Source organism: Pogoniulus pusillus, chromosome 15 (assembly GCF_015220805.1).
Source record: "Pogoniulus pusillus isolate bPogPus1 chromosome 15, bPogPus1.pri, whole genome shotgun sequence".
Lineage (NCBI taxonomy): Eukaryota > Metazoa > Chordata > Aves > Piciformes > Lybiidae > Pogoniulus > Pogoniulus pusillus.
Window position 1 is genome coordinate 15,825,159 of NC_087278.1, and position 17,203 is coordinate 15,842,361.

General features: G+C 42.5%; 1 protein-coding gene across 2 annotated transcripts; it reads right to left on the minus strand.

Annotated features, from left to right (window-relative positions):
* Positions 1-1,046: 1,046 nt before the first annotated feature.
* On the minus strand, positions 1,047-5,889 carry MRPS33 (mitochondrial ribosomal protein S33). Of its 2 annotated transcripts, none has more exons than XM_064155518.1 (3): positions 5,710-5,889; positions 3,105-3,364; positions 1,047-1,421 (listed from the first exon to the last, which is right to left on the minus strand). In XM_064155518.1, exons 2-3 carry the CDS (start codon positions 3,317-3,319, stop codon positions 1,316-1,318), a joined length of 321 nt encoding a protein of 106 aa, XP_064011588.1. In that variant the 5' UTR covers positions 3,320-3,364; positions 5,710-5,889; the 3' UTR covers positions 1,047-1,315. The 2 variants fall into 2 exon arrangements, with proteins under 2 accessions (XP_064011588.1, XP_064011587.1); XM_064155517.1 differs by lacking the exon at positions 5,710-5,889 and adding an exon at positions 5,482-5,640.
* Positions 5,890-17,203: the final 11,314 nt, after the last annotated feature.

Below are 17,203 nucleotides of genomic sequence, written 5' to 3' on the forward strand. Positions count from 1 at the left end.
TAAAGCTGTGAAAGGTGTAGAGGTAAAAGTCCTAGAGTAGGCTGGCTAAGATGCTGTTTTACACAAAGTTCTCCTGGGGCAAATTTCCATCCTAGAAGCAGCTTACCCTCATGACACTATTCACCAAGTGATCATTATGCTAATTTTGCTCTCGGGGGAACACAGAAAAGCAATACACAATATTTGTGTAAAACCATAGAGTAACCCTAGCACATTTTGCTGACCTGTGTGCACAGGTATAATAAACCTCTTTCCATATTAGGAGAAACTCGATCTTCAAGTTCATAGTCTCCTGAGCAGAGGATACTGGTACCTTTAGCAGAAAGCAAGACTGCTTATTCTTTTCCTTCCACCATTACAAAGTCTAGTCATATGCAAGTGAACTTCTGCCTGCCTGCAGAGCTGTCAATAGTGAGAGGTTCTAGCTCTAGCTGCACTCCCTGTAGGATCATACAGCAACTGGGTCAGCCTGTTTAGAAATAATTTGTCATGATCAAGGCAAGTACACAGCAGCCACAACTATATTACAGTATAATTACAGACATTATTAAAGCACTGTAAAAGAAGGTGGCAGTGGCATGGAATAAAGCTGTTTTAAATAAAGATTGGGAAGAAGTATTGGGTTTGACTCTCAGGCACCAGGAGATTAGCTAAACAGGTTTATCTAATCAAGAACTGAAACATCCATCTAAACATCCTTTGAGGACAGACAGTTCGAACCCTCATGGAAATAGTGTTTTGTGAGAGTTTGAATGGTAAAAAAGATTCATTGCCATTTCTAGGCAACAAAAATAAATTAAAAATGCATAATGATAGATTCTAACAGCAACTTAAAAAAAAAAAGCCAAAGAATATTAAAGGTACCTGAAGTGAAACTCCTTATAATAGCCATGACAAACAGTAGTAGAAACAGGAAACCTTATTGGTTCATGGTGACACGCAGAAGAGTGTTGATGTTAATCCAAGTAAAACAGACAATGAGAACCAAACAATTTTCCAGATTAAGAAAAACTGAAACAGGTGTTTTAAAGAAAAACACTGATTACTTATTTTGTTAATGTTGCTTTTACTACCTGGGCAAGAGAGGGCTCTGACAAATTAACATGCTACAGTATATTTAAATGACAAACTCAAAACCAGTAAAGCCATGAAGGCTCAAGCACACTCCCAAGGTGGACTCCAGGACTTCACAGTGTGTTTCCTGTGCTTCACATGCACCTTGCATACCAAGCCCTGTCCAGCTGGCAACAGAAAGCCTGGATTACAGCTGTTGTCCAGCATTTCCAGAGTAGTTCATTATATCCTCCATGCAGCACTATTTCTTCTTGAGAGCTCTCTTTCCTTCCCCCTTCTTTGGCTTTTCTTTCCCACGGAGTTTTTTCAGTCGCCTCATCTCATCCTTAAAGTCCTGGTGCTCATCCCTAGATGGGGGAGGAAAGAAAAAAGTTTAACTTGGGATATCTAGATGTGAAATGTTCTGTGAACTGTAGGAGAACAACAACAAAAAAAAAAAATCACCAGCCCCAAACCAACTAAAATATTTTTTTAAACAGCGAAGTCCATATCAAAACTCACTGCAGTATATTCAGTATTACCCCTAGCAGTAATTTTGGATTGAATAACAGGAAAGATTTTCTTTGATGCTTTCAGAAGTAAGAGGGTTCCCGTTTTCAGCAACAAGTGCTTTGTGCATATATATATTTCCACTGTATTTATCGATCTACTGTGTTTAAATGAGCAGTAAACCACAAAAATCAGCAAGATACCAGAATAAGAATTTCCCCCTTCTCATCTAGCTCAGCAGTCTATCAATAGCAGATTGTGTTTCTGTGCTAGATACTAAGTTCAGGTCATTAGCTTCTTAGGAAACATGCATGCTGAGCAGTAATTACAGTACATGACATAGCTCTCAGGTGACTTCAAGAATGAGTTATGAAGAAAGCATCAGCAACTGGCAGAATCCTAACAGAAGAATGAAACAGGAAGGATGCATGGGGCTGGCAGCAATAATGAATCCTCAATGTTCTGATAAATTCTGTTTAATCTCTGTCCCTGTATTTTTGATGTGAAGCTATTTTTCAAAAGTTGCAACAACATCCTAAGTAGCCTAAGACTGCTGCACTGCCATTTTTAAACAACTTTACTAAAAAAACAAAATGCTTGCCAGTAATTATCAAGCCTTAGTAGTCTATGACTCTTCATTACATATTTCTGACCTGCAAATGAGATTCTCTACAAGATCTCTGTATATAGAGCAGCTTGAGAAGGAATCTGAGATTAGAAGAGTAAAAAACATTATTGTGTTTTTAGGCTGTGTCAACAGCTCTAAGAAGCATCTGCCCACCCACCTTAACCAAGAGCATCCTGGATGCCATCCCTGAATGGCTGGTATTGTGATACTGGCAACAGAAATCAATCTATTTTGATTTCACAGGATTAGCAGCCTCACTTTCAAGGGACTTCTACAGCATTACCTGACTGAAGTAAAAAAACTGCATTTAGCTCCTGCTGATGTAGTTCAGCAGGAGTTTTTCCTTCTCAAGACTGTAGACATTCATTTAGAAATTAGACAACTGGTGTACATGAAGCTGGACAAGGCTATATGACCTGTATCTTAATTTCATTTAAAGGATAAAAAGCCCCTCCAGCCCAACAATGAATTCCCTTTTCTTCCACATCTCACTCATTAGCTGATGAAGGATTAGGGAATATGTGGTAAGACTGTCTTAGTGCAATTTTTATGTTAAGGTAACGTTACCTTTCTGTACAATTTACCACATTCAGAAATATGAACTCATCTCTTGTCTATAAAAAAGCTCTCTTCCCCACAAAGCCAAAGCTAGTAACTACTTCTTATATAGCTGGCTGTCCATAACTACATCTAATGTCTTTCTCACAGAAAGTACCAATTGTGGTAAAAATTACTTTGACTTTATTTTACTCTCCTTTCCCTCAGTGCAACAATCAGGTGTTTATTTCTACATGCATACCATGTTCTGAAATACTTTTTAAATGTTGTTCTCCTTGTGGGTAAAAACCTTCAACAAAACCCACCCCCCACCCTGTTCCCATCCTTGCTCCCACCATCTAAGCACAGAGATTACCTGTAGAGACCAAAGTAACGGAGCTTCTTCATGAGGCCATAGTAGGTGTTGTGAGGAGGATACCAGTTGTAGACCTCCTTCCGCTTGGCCAAAGGCTGCTCGCTGAACAACTTCACTACTTTCATTGATTTTGAGTCAGTTGGCCTGACAACTTCTCCAAATATCTGAGCGCTCAGCCGGGCCATCCGAAGGGCGTAACTGGAAACACTGGACATCTCTCAAGGAAGAGTGGGCACACATAGACAGACAGCTGGATCTTACTGCAAAAAGAACAAGAGCCACAACTCTAAGATGACCGAGTATTGCAAGCTAGCCCAGAACCAAGGCAAACAGAACAAGCAATCATACACTAATCATTGGTTTAAAGCCATGCATTCCTTGCATGAAATCTGTCTAATTCTTAGAACATAGCCTTGCATATAAAGAATACCTACACTAATTCTGGTAACACTACCAGCCTAACTAGGATGCCAAGGACAGTGATATGGACTACAGAAGTACCAACACTGAACCAGTTTACCATGACTAGTTTATTAGCAGAGCCCGCTCAAGTTGCTTATGGCCACAATTACAGTGTGACTGCCAAAACCAGCACCCACTGAGGCCTCTGACTTCTACACAAGTAGAAGGTAAAATACCACTTAAATATATCAACAAAGAAGACTGGAAGTTATTCTCATGCTGTTTAAAATACTGTGTGCACACTGTTGAAGCCTATTTACTAGAATCAGCCTACTAACTATAAAATTGTTTCTAACACATCCTTCCCACCTCGAGTCCCTTCCATTGATCATTTCCATCAGCTTTTCCTCCATTATCTTTTCAGACTCTCTTGATATCTATTTAAGAGTGGAAAGAAATAATTTCTCCATGCTAGATTTTTTCCCCCCCCCATGGAAATCCTGTATCAACATCTTCCAATCCTCCTTCTTATGTCTCCGCCTATGCAACAAAAATGCCATGAGGACAAAACCATCATTATTAGGCTGCCAGAGACAAAAACAGCCCCAATCTCTAAAAAGAGCTAGCAGAAGGCTTTTCTTTCAGCTACCCTACTCTCTCCCCACCTTTTCTCTTCTTTACATCTCTCCTTTACTCTTTCTTTGCAGAATGGGATGTAATAGACAAGGAGTCCCATAATCCTGTATTTAAAGCTGTATGTCGCCTGTACTGTGCCTTTTGAGTAAGTGATGACATAAGTCTCCAGGGATTACATATGTGTAGTGCACTTGAATGAACCATAAGAGTTCAAAATTCTTGTTTTAAGGAGTACTGCACAGTTGATCTCACAAGATGAGCATTAAAAAAATAAAGAGCATGAATCAGAGACAGAAGTAATCAAGAGTGGGCTAAGCCCATTCTAGTATAACAGGGAGCCTGTTGCCTATTAATACAAATCTTAAGTATTCATAACCTCACTTACATAGACCTGCCCACTGGAGGACCTGAGGAACAATCATGTATTTTGATTTACTCCTGTTAGAAAAGAAGCAGGAAAAAAAAACCACAACCAACAAAACCACAACCAAGCATGGAAACAATATAAGAATTCTGCATCAATGGGAATAATGAAAGCCAGATTTAAAGCAACAAATTATCCCCACATCTCTGTACCTCGTCACCACTCAACTCAAGCATAAAGCTTATAATCTCTCTCAACTGCACACTGAAGTTAAAACACCTTTAACTCCTACACCATGCAAACCAGTGGTTTGAGGACCTGCTTTTCACTTCAGAATCACTAACAATCTAGCCCAAGCAGGAGACCCCCATTAATCCTTGCCTATCTAAGCACATTTGAGAGATAACAAAGTCTATCAACTCTCAAAGACCAGTTGCCTAAAGCCCATTTTACAGCAACCTCCAATCCTGCAAAATGCTAGCAACATACTGCAGGTGATTAACAATAAACACTTTTGGTCTTGTCACAACGGTGTTCTCAGGATCACCCTCTGGTAATTAACACACCTAAACCAAAAGCAAACCCACTGTGTAGCACTGCTTCTTCCCCTGCTCCCCACTTACTATCGGTACTCTAATCCTTGCCTCCCCAACACAGGCTGGCTTTTCTCCTATTTCACTAGCTTGTCTCCAGATTGCTTGCTTCCTTCCTACTTAGTATACACCAGAAGGACTTTCTGCTTCCAGAATTACTTCCGATTTTTCCATGACTACTCGAGAAGGTTGCTCACGGCCACCGCCCGGTCAGAGGGTCACCCGAGCCAGGCACGGGCCAACAACGGCTTCCAGTAAGCCCTGCTGCCTTTCCTTACCCTCTCTCTAGGAAAGCTAAGGCGGAAATTCACTCGTGGCCTCCAGTCACACCTCGAGGTAACCGCTGCCAGCGGCCCCCGGAGCAAAGGACTGCACTGCCTACCTGGCACCCACAATGGGGCTCGGGCTCCCACCCAGAGTCGGAGAAGCAGCGCAGGCTCGGCCAAACCTTCTACGGCGAGCGCCCGGAGCCCGCTTCCCCACTACTGCACATAACCCCAAGCCCTGCTCCCCCAACCCGTGCGGCGAGTGGCGGCCCCCGTAACCCCTGCCGCCAGCCACCCCTCCGTCCCCCCGCAGCAGCTCGGCTGCGCCACGGGCCGCACGGCACCTGGACAGGCCTCCGCAGCGCGCATGCGCAGCGACTTCCCGGCGCGGCGGGTGACGGCGGCTCGGGAAGGAGCGGGGCGGGGCTGCCGCCGGCGGCTTTCTGGCTCGGCCTCGGGGAGGGGAACTGCCCTTGTGGGCGGCCACACAGGTGCTCTGCCCGCGCCTCGTGGTCGCTCCTGCCCCTCCGCCTCGACTGGCGTGGGGGCACAGGGCAGCGGCGGGAAAACCCCGAGGCGGGGCACTGGGGCTCCTTGAGGTTCCCCCGCCGCCGCTTGTAGCCGCCCCTCAGCACCCGCCCGCTTTTCCGGTGCTCGGTGTACTCTGATGTGTGGTCAGTGCCAGGAGGTGAGCCGTCAGGCTGTGCGCAAGTGAACAAGTTACGTGGTTAGTTTGTAAACCAAGTGTGTCATGCCGCTGAAGAATGAAAGAGGCTTTGGCGGCGGGGTCTGTTTCCCACAAGAGCGTGTTCCGACCGACACGAAATACGTCGTTATTCTTTAGTGGTTCCTTGGTTATATTCTCCCACTTTTCCCGTGCTTGCCTCAGCAGGTCAGCCTTGTGGCCTAAGCACCATCAGCACATCTCTTGCCTTTTCGGAGGCTGGCGTGGTCTTAGATTATCTTCTTCCTATGCTACGCGCTGAAATGACTGGGACTTAAAACATTTTCTTCTGCAAAAGTTACCAGGATAGATTGGTTTAAAAGTATCACACACAGTATCACACAGTATCATCAGGGTTGGAAGAGACCTCACAGATCATCAAGTCCAACCCTTTACCACAGAGCTCAAGGCCAGACCATGGCACCAAGTGCCACGTCCAACCTTGCCTTGAAGTGCCCCAGGGACGGCGACTCCACCACCTCCCCGGGCAGCCCATTCCAGTGTCCAATGACTCTCTCAGTGAAGAACTTTCTCCTCACCTCAAGCCTAAATCTCCCCTGGCGCAGCCTGAGGCTGTGTCCTCTCGTTCTGGCGCTGGCCACCTGAGAGAAGAGAGCAAACCCGTCCTGGCCACAACCACCCCTCAGGTAGCTGTATACAGCAATAAGGTCACCCCTGAGCCTCCTCTTCTCCAGGCTAACCAATCCCAGCTCCCTCAGCCTCTCCTCATAGGGCTTGTGCTCAAGGCCTCTCTCCAGCCTCGTCGCCCTTCTCTGGACGTCTTTATTAGTCACTAATGAACTGAAAAGTACTGTCTTTGTTTTTTTTTGTTGTTTTATTTTACTGTCTGTAGTCGCACCAGTCATGCATTTTCTACAGTCTTACGTTTTGGTATCTTTCAGACTTTTTTCCCTTATATTGTTGCTGTTCCACATTATTCTGTATGATGCTTTTAGCTTCTGAACATTTTCTTCACCCTGCTGGGTCCTGCAGTTGAAATTGGCAATTTTGTTAATTATGCAATCTTGATTTTTAGACTGGAATAAGATCATAATAATTTTCATTTACGTTTAGATCTCTATTTTTTAATTATATTTTAAAACATTTTTTCTCATTTTGATGGGAATAGTCTTTCTGAAGGGTCTCTATGTGTGTAGGAGGATATTTCCCTGGCTGAGACTGTCCTTTTCCACTTGTTAGAATCAAGTTGTGATTGCCAGCTCCTAAGCAACCACCACTTTTTTGTCCCATTATTAAAATTTTCAGTTGTTGTGTTTTTCTAAATAGAGTCATAGAATCAATCAGGTTGGAAGAGACCTCCAAGATCATCCAAGATGCTGGCTCATCTTCAGCCTACTATCTATCAGTACCCCCAGGTCCCTTTCCTCCTGGCTGCTCTCCAGCCACTCAGTCCCCAGCCTATAGTGCTGCTTGGGGTTGTTGTGGCTAAAGTGCAGAACCCTGCACTTGGCCTTATTAAATGTCATCCCGTTGGCCTCTGCCCACCTATCCAGCCTGTCCAGGTCCCTCTGCAGGGCTCTCCTACCTTCCAACAGATCAACACCTGCTCCTAGCTTGATGTCATCTGCAAACTTACTGATGCTGGACTCAATCCCCTCGTCCAGATCATCAATAAAGATATTGAACAGGACTGGGCCCAGTACTGATCCTTGGGGAACACCACTAGTGACAGCAGCATACATGGCAGACATTTCTACAGAAAGTTGGCAGTAATTAGATCTGGAATTATTTAATCAATAGTGACCTGGAATTACTTATCTGCTTCATTCCACTTGTTTGTGTATTTTAGTTGAAACTCAATGCTGAATGACCTTAAGGTTAGGTTTTTGACAAAAAGCAACACTTGAGACACTGTGACCTTGTTCTGAGAAGGCAAAGATATACCCAGAAAGGGCAAAAACGATCAGGATGCCAGTTTGCTCACTGGTGCTTTTTTATTGACACTTGAGAGGAAACAATAGTCTGAACTTGTTTCATTTGATCTTGGAAATGAGGCATTTGAGTAGTTCCCGTGTGACACAGAAATCAACTTCACTTCTAAGTCTTATGCTTAGAGCTATCATCTCATGCTGTAAGGTGTTTGCTAGTATTTTCTTGTTGTAATTATTTACTCAAGGGAACAAAACGATCTTCATCTGAGTCAAGTAGAAGGGCCTTCTGAGCCTTTGGTAAAACTACATAGGTGTTCAGATCACGTTTGGTGCTAGTATTTTATGTGATCATACTTAATTAGTGAACTTCAATTGTATTTTGTTGCTCAGTGATTAATACTGAGCCATGGAGATGTCTTGCAATGCAAAATCTTTCTGGAGAGAATGTGTTGTATTAAGAGACTGACAGTCTTTGGGTGGGCATTTGAAGGATGTTTTGACTTTAAAGTAATTTATCAGAATAATGCTACAGTGAAATCTACAAAGTTTTGGTGATTAAATGCTGCTGCTCAGCTGTCTAACACTAGAAACACTTGGGAGGGGGATATGGCACAAGAGAAAAACAGAAATTATTTTTCAAAGCCAGTTGGCATCTTGAACTTATGCATTCCCAGAGAGATGGGCTGTTAAGGCAGCCTTCTCATCTCCTGGAGAAAGACAGCAAGTGCTCTTTCTGTCTCTCACTGTGCCCTCGGTCTGATGCATGAAATGGTATTGACAGTTCTCCAGAACTGTAGCATGCCCATTTTTAATGGCAAACAAGCTGTTCAGCATAACAGGGCGTGCATGTAGATGAGCAGGCAAGTGAGGGTAGGATGCTGTTGATCTCCACACATCACATGCCTGTCATTTAGACTGACTAATTTGTAGTTCAAGGATATGTCAGAACAAGTGATCAGTGATTTAAATGTACTCAGGAGAAGGAATATTTCTTAGTGGTTAAAGGACTGGGAATGAGAATAGTTGAATCTTGGTTTTTTGTAGTTCCATTACAAACTCACTGGATGACCTTAAGCAAGTTAATTAACCTATCTGCCATTTCATCCCTCTGTAAACTGCGGATACTGATGTCTACTTCAGAGATGGGTTGTGAAGAATAATTGATTCTTAGAAAATCCCCTAGTGAAAAACATACTACAGAAATAAAGGATTATTTTTACTTTAACAGCAATATGCACATGAAATTTTAAGGCAACAGTAAGAAAGATGCATCTTTTTTGGCTGGAATAAAGTATTGCAGAGGAGAGGGGAACAAAGGAAAAATATTAAAATGACAGAATTGGCTGAAAAAAGGAAGAAATAATGGAGACATCTGGCACACTGCTGATAAAAGCTCTTGTAGTTTCTCTTCCATCGTTCCTTGCAGACGTCATCTGAAAGGACATCCACTAAGGTTTCAAAGTGGGGTCAGAACAGCTGTCCATTTCTAACTCTGTTTGACCAAGTGTAAAAATGAAGACTGAATAAAAAATTTCCAGCAGTAAAATTTCCAGGAAGACATCAATCTCTTAAATAGCAGATCCAAGGAGATTGGTGAGATCTGTTTGAGTTCACATTTCTGTTTCTGCATCCTGAGCTCTTGTCAAGACACTATCTTGGATGTAGACCTCTTGAGTTTGTAAGCTGTTGCCTCACTGGAATTTCAGCAGACTTTGATAGATATCCCTGTTGAATGGTGCATTCCAATGGAGATTTCTCTCCATGTTTTCCTGACTTAGGTCCTTTGTCTTAGATTGTCTCAGCCAGTGCTGATCACAGAATACATCACTAGGTCTTTGACAGCACGCAAGATAAATGCTCTCTGGCTGCCTTTCTTTGCATTTCAGCAAGTTTTCAAAGATCTGGTTGGACTCCCAGGGACCAAGTCATCTCAGCAGCATTCTTAGTATGCCTAAACATCATTGATCAGCCTTTCCTCTCATAGTCTTTTGGAGGCAGAGCCATGAGTCATAGAATCATAGAAACAACTGGGTTGGAAGAGACCTCCAAGATCATCCAGTCCAACCTAGCACCCAGCCCTGTGCAATCAACTAGACCATGGCACTAAGTGCCTCATCCAGTCTTTTCTTGAAGACCTCCAGGGAAGGCAACTTCACCACCTTCCTGGACAGCCCATTCCAATGGCAAATCACTGTCTCTGTGAAGAATTTCCTCCTGACATCCAGCCTATACCTCCCTCCACACAACTTGAGACTGTGTCCTCTTGTTCTGTTGCTGGTTGCCTGGGAGAAGAGACCAACCCCCACCTAGCTACAGGTGGAAAAAGGCAAATTTTTTTTTGTGTGTTTTAAATTGTAGGTTTTTTGCCCCATTCCTGATGGGTAACATCAAGCTGCCATTTATAGTCAGGGTAGCCTCAGGATGCACACAGCAACCTTATACAGGACTAGGAGCCAACATCATTCTGCTTCAGAATTCACCTGTCTAGAGAAACATAATCAATCTTGTACACACTTCCCACCCTCAGTTTCTTCAGCCTGCAGGAGCACTGTTCTATGGCAGACAGGGTTTGGGGAGTATCCAGGATCTTCTTGTAGCCTTGTGTTTTGAGCTATGGAAGTTTTTTGATTCAGCTTATTCTCTCTGACCTTGCTACTACTCAGGCTGTAGGGACCCAGCTCCTACAGGTACTCTCTGGGCATCTGTTCCCTTTTGCCTGAAAAAAAATGTCTCCTTCAGATTTTGTGGCTGTCCTGTTCCAGATTTCCATTGTTTTTTTCCTACTTTGGTCTTGCAAAATTTTATGCCTTGGTCCTTTCTGTGGAAACAGGCAAGAGAATGATCTTCTTGTGGGCTAGTCTCTTTTAATGTACCTGTTGGACAATCAGAGCATGGTTATTTAATCTCGGTACTCCACTGGTTCTTGTTTGGTGGCTGCTTACTTGAGACCTTTACAGTAAAGGTGAATAAATGCATGGCTTTCCTGGCACTGCAGCTCTCACTGAAACAACTTCAGAGTGTAACCCATAATGATTTGCAGTAGGTTTGGAGTGGGCTGGTTTGAGCCGGGGCCAAACCACCACCTGATTATGTTGCAGATGACTGAGTATCCCAAATAATCATCACAAGCGTGGCAAACTCTACCCACACTGCTGTGGTGTGTGGCCTGCATGAACTGTGCTTTGTAGGTATGAAGACCTTTTGTTGCTACTTTCTTGCCATAAGTGGTTGAGGCCCAATCCTGCTCTGTGAAGACCCTGTTGTATTCAGTGTTAACACAGTATTCAGAGCAGGGCTAAGTTTATTGGCATGGTCTTAGTGAGATCCTCTCACTAAGTTTTTGTTACACTGAGCTTTCTGGAAGCTACAGAGATGCCTAGCAGTGCTCTTCCGATAGTTGAACAGACAAATAACTAACTGCTATGGAACTTCAAAACCCATCTGTGTCTTGCCTGGCTGCAGTGGCCCTAGACAGTCCCAGTAATGGGTCAGTTCTGCTCGGAACAGGATTTCTGAAAATGGCAACTAGGGGCTGTGTCTGCGGAACTGAGCTTTCCATGAGGTCTTCACAACTGTAGCTGCTGCTTCCATTGTGCAAGTCACTGACAGTCAGCTGCTTCATAGGGTCTCCAACAAGAGATCTACTTGAATACAGGACTGCAGAGATCACTCCACCCTTAAGTCAGATATGTGGGGAGTAAAGCTATTTATTGTCCTAGCTGGACTCACCAAACAGGAATTTCACTCAGTGTTGTACCTACAGAGTTTGCATCCATCCACTGCACTGTAATCATCTACACAGTTGCTGTAAAGTGTCTTGAGACACTCAGCTTCTGAGAGGTGCTCTAGAAGGAAGGCATCAAGCTGTAGGTTTCTGTAAGTGCTTCATTTGGTGTTTCAGATTTGGTGGCATAATAGATCGGATTGCAATTTCCAATGCAACATAACAATGGCATGTGAAACTAACTGCTGTTGTGATTTAAACTCAGTGTTGACAGAAGAATAGTCCTTAAGGAGCTGCTACCATCTCTTAGAAAATGAGCACCGGTAGCAATTCTGCTAAAATGTATAGATTTTCTTTCCTCCTCTTTCCTTTATTCTTTGTTAAGACTAACAAACCAGTGGCAACACTATGAAAACTATATCTTTTTGCTTACGAATTCAGCTTTCAGGTGCACATTTTTCACCTGGAGCCCTGATCCTCTCTGTGGCCTAATCAATTCCTCAACAACCAACTGCAATATTACAATGCTAAAATTCCACGTAGGGAAATGAATTGCACAAATGAATGAATGAACTCTGAAGAGCTAAATACTTGATTTTCTTGCAAATATTATTGGTCATATAATGAGTAGGTAAATTCAACACTGTCGAAGATAACTAACTAGATGTCAACTCTTTATAGAGAGATATGAATATATATATATATATATATATATATATATATATATATTTATTTATTTATTTATTTATTTTAAACATACCTGCTCTTCTAGGACTTCATTGCCAAATGAAATACATGAAACTGAGGACTTATTTCTGAGTCATATTCCAAAACTGAGTCATTTTAGAGAACGGAGTTTTTTTCTAAGCAAGTGCTACTTTTGGTTTTGCGTACTGGTTTTCTTTCCAGTCCCTTCTGTGATGATTTCTTATGACTTATGAATTCCAATTTTAAACTAATCCTTGTTCTCCTTTTGTGACTAAAAGAAGCAACAAATGGAATTTGCAGCTTGGAGCCAATCACAGATGTGATACATTAATTACCAAAGACTATGTTATTGGTCTACAAAGACTGTGACTCTGTCTTTCAGTGGATTAGTTCACAAAACACTGCTGATTGATAGAACCCATGTGCAGAAATCTCTATGGCTTCTCAAATATGTCAGAATCTTAGGTTGTGCAGTGTAATTTGCCACATCAAGCAAACTAACAGTGCTACAGATGTACTTTCATGTAAGACTGCCTATATGAACTAAGTATTGATGCACTTCAGCAAAATCAGAATTACTCAGGCTTTAATATACTGAAGATTAGTGTGTTAGAGGTAGCTTTAAGAATAAAAGTAACCTCTTACAAAATATGCTTATTATTCGCAGCCAGAAGGCAGTACTTGCTCTGAGGCAGTACTCTTTGGCCCTAATATCTCATCTCTGCCATCCTGAGTTCTTCTTGCTATTTCTGTAAAAGTCGCAAGATCTATGAATTTTAATGAGAAGTAATATCTCCTGTTTTCAGCTGAGCCCAATGATGGCGATGTCAGAGTGCCATCTTCCTTTTGTAGCTGGCTTTAGGCAGCAAGTGACCTTGCTACATAGCTCCTGCATTTACAGCAATGTCACCTTCATCACTGCGGCAGGCAATGGGTTTTCCTGCAGCAGGAATTAGGGGTGGAGGCTGGGCTTGATGCATCCATAAACTAAAATGGGGGAAGCACAGGGGCATTTGTACAAAAGTGTAGTCATCTTAGCAAGGCATTTGAGGCAACAGGTCTGCAGGAGACAGTTCATGTCAAACCTAGTCCAGCTCAGAGGAGAAGAAGCTGTAGAATATGAAGATGCAGGCTAACCAAGTCAGCACGACAATAAGCAGATGCATAACAGAGTGGCTGCTATGATCACATGGAGCAGTAGAGTGAAGCTGTATCTCTGCTTGCAAAAGCAAGGTCTGAGATGGGTTTTCTGTTGTAGGAAGGAGAATTTGAAATAGCCTTATGGGTTAAAGGTTGCCTGTGTGCTTTGCATGAATTATAGTTCAGCAGAACTCCCTTTACCAAGAAACTTAGACATATGCAATTTAGGCCTTTTTCTTAAATATTTCCTTGATGCTCCTCTGACACTGCAAGATATTAAGCATTTACTCAGGACTCAAGAGAGACGGGGACAAGGCTGTCTTTCCTGAGTCTCTTTAGTGCTCACCTGTAAGCATGATACACATTTAGATCCTACCCCCTGGTTGAAAAAGCTAAAACTCATGACTATACTTTTAAAGGTGGACTGTTGGGTTCCAAGTGTTCTGTCGTTTATTACAATGCCCATAAATATTCAGTCTGCAGGGAGTGATGCAGAAATTAGTGTCTTCAGTTGACTTGTTTGCTTGCCAAGCCTTGTTTTCAGTAGCTTATAGCTTTGCTAAACTTAAAACGTTTGGGCTGACATTTTCTAAGCATGGTGTCCATGTTAGGGGGAAAATTTAAACTGCATTTTAAAAGTTCATCCTGGTTTTGCCTCTATTTAAAAATATTCTTAGAGATGTTCAGATGAAAAGCAGTGGTTATCATACATAGCTAACTGTGTCCACAATGTAGCCTTAGGCTGATAATAGTGATGTGGTTTTGACAGAGAACTTTTCACAGGAGGAAGCAAACTTGTTTTGGCTCTGGAAAAAGAATATTATACTCTGATTCCTTTTAGTTCAGTACTGTCTTTTACCTCTCACTGTGGAGCAGTTTGGTGTTGGCTTTTCCCTCAACTTGATTGAAAAAGATGATACAGGACTGCTTACTTACATGTTTTTCCACTTTTTGCCCAGCAATTCATTTTACTTCCTCTCCAAACAGATCTGTTCTTTTGATGCTGCACTCCAGCTCCTGACCCCATGGTTAATTCTGTCTAAGCTCATGCATGCTTCTTTTGCTCTTCATGATTCCAGGTGACTAAACCAAGACTTCAAGAAAAAAAGAATAAAAATTTTCCGTGAATTTCCACTCACTTGTGTCTTGTGTTAGTGAAGTAAAATACATGATCAGGTTCTCTGTTCACACAAACTCATATTTCCATTCCTGATGGATGTTAGATGTACTAGAATGCTGCAGTCCTGAAATGGCAGCTGTTTGGTGAAGAGTTTGGAGGCTGTGTAGTGAGCCTAACAGGTAGGATCAATCATGGTCACATGGATAAGGCAACTGAATTGAAACTGAAAATTTGATTTGGATTTATTATTTGTGAGATTTGCTATTGTGAAGCTAAGTAACTCAAATAGATGACATTCTTCCCAACTACTAGATGTTAGGAGGAAGTTCTTGCCAGAGAGAGTGATTTGCCATTGGAATGAGCTGCCCAAGGAGGTGGTGGAGTCACTGTCCCTGGAGGTGTTCAAGAAAAGGCTGGATGAGGCACTTAGTGCCATGGTCTAGTTGACTGGATAGGGCTGGGTGCTAGGTTGGACTGGATGATCTTGGAGGTCTCTTCCAACCTGGTTGATTCTATGATTGCATACTGTCTATCTGGTCCCTATTTTCTGTGTGTTGAGCTTCAGTTGCCCATGCACTAATTTGTCAAAACACTGCCTACTGTGTCTAGAGCCAAGGTGACTGAGAGATGTTCTCTGAGGAAGTGCTGAGCACTCTGAAAGTTTAGGTTCTAAGCTTTTTTTTAGTTAAGCACCCAAAACACACTGCCATATTTGCAAATATTGGCTTTTATCTCTGTTGCTCAGCAGGGAGCTGTGAAGATAAATTCATCGATGTCTGTAAAAAAAAACAACCCTCAAACACCACAATGAGAACACCACTATAGAAAAGCCCATGAGGAAATTAATCATTCTGTATTCAGTGCAAGATCTGGATGCTCTGCAGTAAATAGTAGATGCACCAGACATTGGATGATAACGACAGGAGAAAATTTGAATAGCGTTCATTAAGTGAGCACCATCCCTCCTTGGCTCTTAAAAAAGCAGGAGACTCATGGAAACAAAAATAACCTAATTAAAGATCGTATCATAGTGTGTTTGCATAAGGGGTGAATTAATGTTGCATGGGTCATCTTAAATCTGGTGTTCACTAACTTACTTAACTTTGCAATCTGAATGTTGGGTTTTTTCTTAGAGCAGAAAAATCCCTTTTGGGAGTTGGCAGGGAGGAGAGCAGAAGACATCCATCTAGGTGCTAATGTGTGCAGCTGTATACTACTGTGTGCACAGCTAAACATCAGTGTGTACATAGCTGTCTGCCTAATCTCTATGTGTCTCTGTGCGTGCATGCATGGCTGGCTCACGTTCATGCAGCTTCCTGATATTTCCCTCTGAAAATGCCTTTCATAACCAAAGGACAATTAACAACTGGTTTAGATGTCTGGATTTTAGAGGGCAAACTTGTATTATGGTGTTTTGTGGTCCAGATTTTCCTTTAAAAAGCCAATTCTTTGTTCTGAGTCACCTGAACACCTCAAAATGTTTGACTGGTGGATGAAATGTTTGTGGAAGTCATTGTAAGGTGCTTCTCTGGGATACACAGCATCTTTTATGTCTGTGTTAGTAGAAGGTCTGGTATGCTGAGAATTCACCCACACCACTATCCAAGGTGTGTTGGAATGATAAAAAATATTAGTAGATATAATTTGTTATATCTGTGTTTGGTTTGATTACTGTCTCATGTTTGAAATCCTGTAATTAGTGTTGTGAACTGCCTCCAGAGCCAGTGCTACTCCAAGATATACAGCTCTAGTATGAGTTCCTTCTGCTTCAACACGTGGTTCATTACAAAGAATGAAGGCTGGAGCCCATATAAATTAAACATCACCCCTTGGGAAATGCAGTTCACAAAGAGGGGAGGGAAATAGCTGAGAATCGTCTTCCTGTTGAATAACTGAGTGGTACAGATCCCTAGAAATAGGGAGCACATTGACGTGCTCGATCCCCTCCCCCACTAGATGGCACTGAACTCTTTTTCTTTAAAAGATGAAAAAACAAAACAAAACAGGAGGAGGAAGAAGAAAAATATGGTGGAGGTTATTTTGATGTAAAAAAAAACAAAAAACAAACGAGGAAAAGCAAACTGCAATTGGTTGCCCATTAACTCTCCCTTCCCCCCTTCTAACCCAGCACTCCGCCTGTGTGTACCTTGTGCAGACGCTCCCTTTGCTTTTCTATGGGAAGCCTTCTTGGAAGGCGGTGGGCGATGGTAGCTGGAGGATGCTAAGGAAAGCGGAAACAATCCCAGGAGGGAACAGAGAGGAAAACGGCTCTGTTTGTAAGACAACATCCGTAGTGAGGTCTAGCAGGCAACGCACAGGGCTTGTCACAGAGAATTTACTCTGAACACACTCTCAAGGCTCCGTGTTTGTGTCCGATGCCTTCAGACATTTTTCCTCTGTACCCGTGTGCTTTAGCTTTCCCTTTGGCTCACTGAAATCATAACTTGCAGAAAGGAAAATCTCAGTTTTCAATCCATTACTGAACCTTCGTTTTCACTCCCTGATTCACTTAAGACCCATGAATTACCTC